Below are 303 nucleotides of genomic sequence, written 5' to 3'. Positions count from 1 at the left end.
ACGCCGTCGCCGGCAGCCTTGCAGCACTGGGCACCCTCTTCGTGCCCGACGGCCTGCTTGGACACCGACTGCGGCAGCACCCCGCCACAGCCCTGCACCTGAGCCCCGTTCGTCTGCGAGTACACGTTGCTGACCTTGGTGGCCTTCTGCTGCCCGTTGTTGTTGCACACCTTGTAGCGGATCATGAGGATGATGATGAACACGAGCACGGAGGCCACGATGATCCCACCGATGATGATGATCATGGTCCCACCCAGGAACTGGGACTGCATGAAGTGGCAGCGCACGCAGGCCCCCTCGGGG

At 63.7% G+C, this 303-nt stretch overlaps 1 protein-coding gene across 1 annotated transcript in view; it reads right to left on the bottom strand.

Annotated features, from left to right (window-relative positions):
* Positions 1–5: 5 nt before the first annotated feature.
* The window catches only part of LRFN5 (leucine rich repeat and fibronectin type III domain containing 5), a gene marked incomplete at its 3' end in the record, with an annotated part of 4,100 nt that continues 3,802 nt past the window's right edge, over positions 6–303 (bottom strand). The window contains exon 4 of the mRNA XM_008948726.1: positions 6–296. Coding sequence (XP_008946974.1) covers positions 6–296 — 291 coding nt within the window. The remainder of the gene's footprint in view (positions 297–303) is intronic.

The sequence above is a fragment of the Merops nubicus genome, unplaced genomic scaffold (genome assembly GCF_000691845.1).
Source record: "Merops nubicus isolate BGI_N331 unplaced genomic scaffold, ASM69184v1 scaffold25691, whole genome shotgun sequence".
NCBI lineage: Eukaryota > Metazoa > Chordata > Aves > Coraciiformes > Meropidae > Merops > Merops nubicus.
Note: the sequence above shows the minus strand (reverse complement) of the source record. Positions and strands in the feature narration are given on the sequence as shown.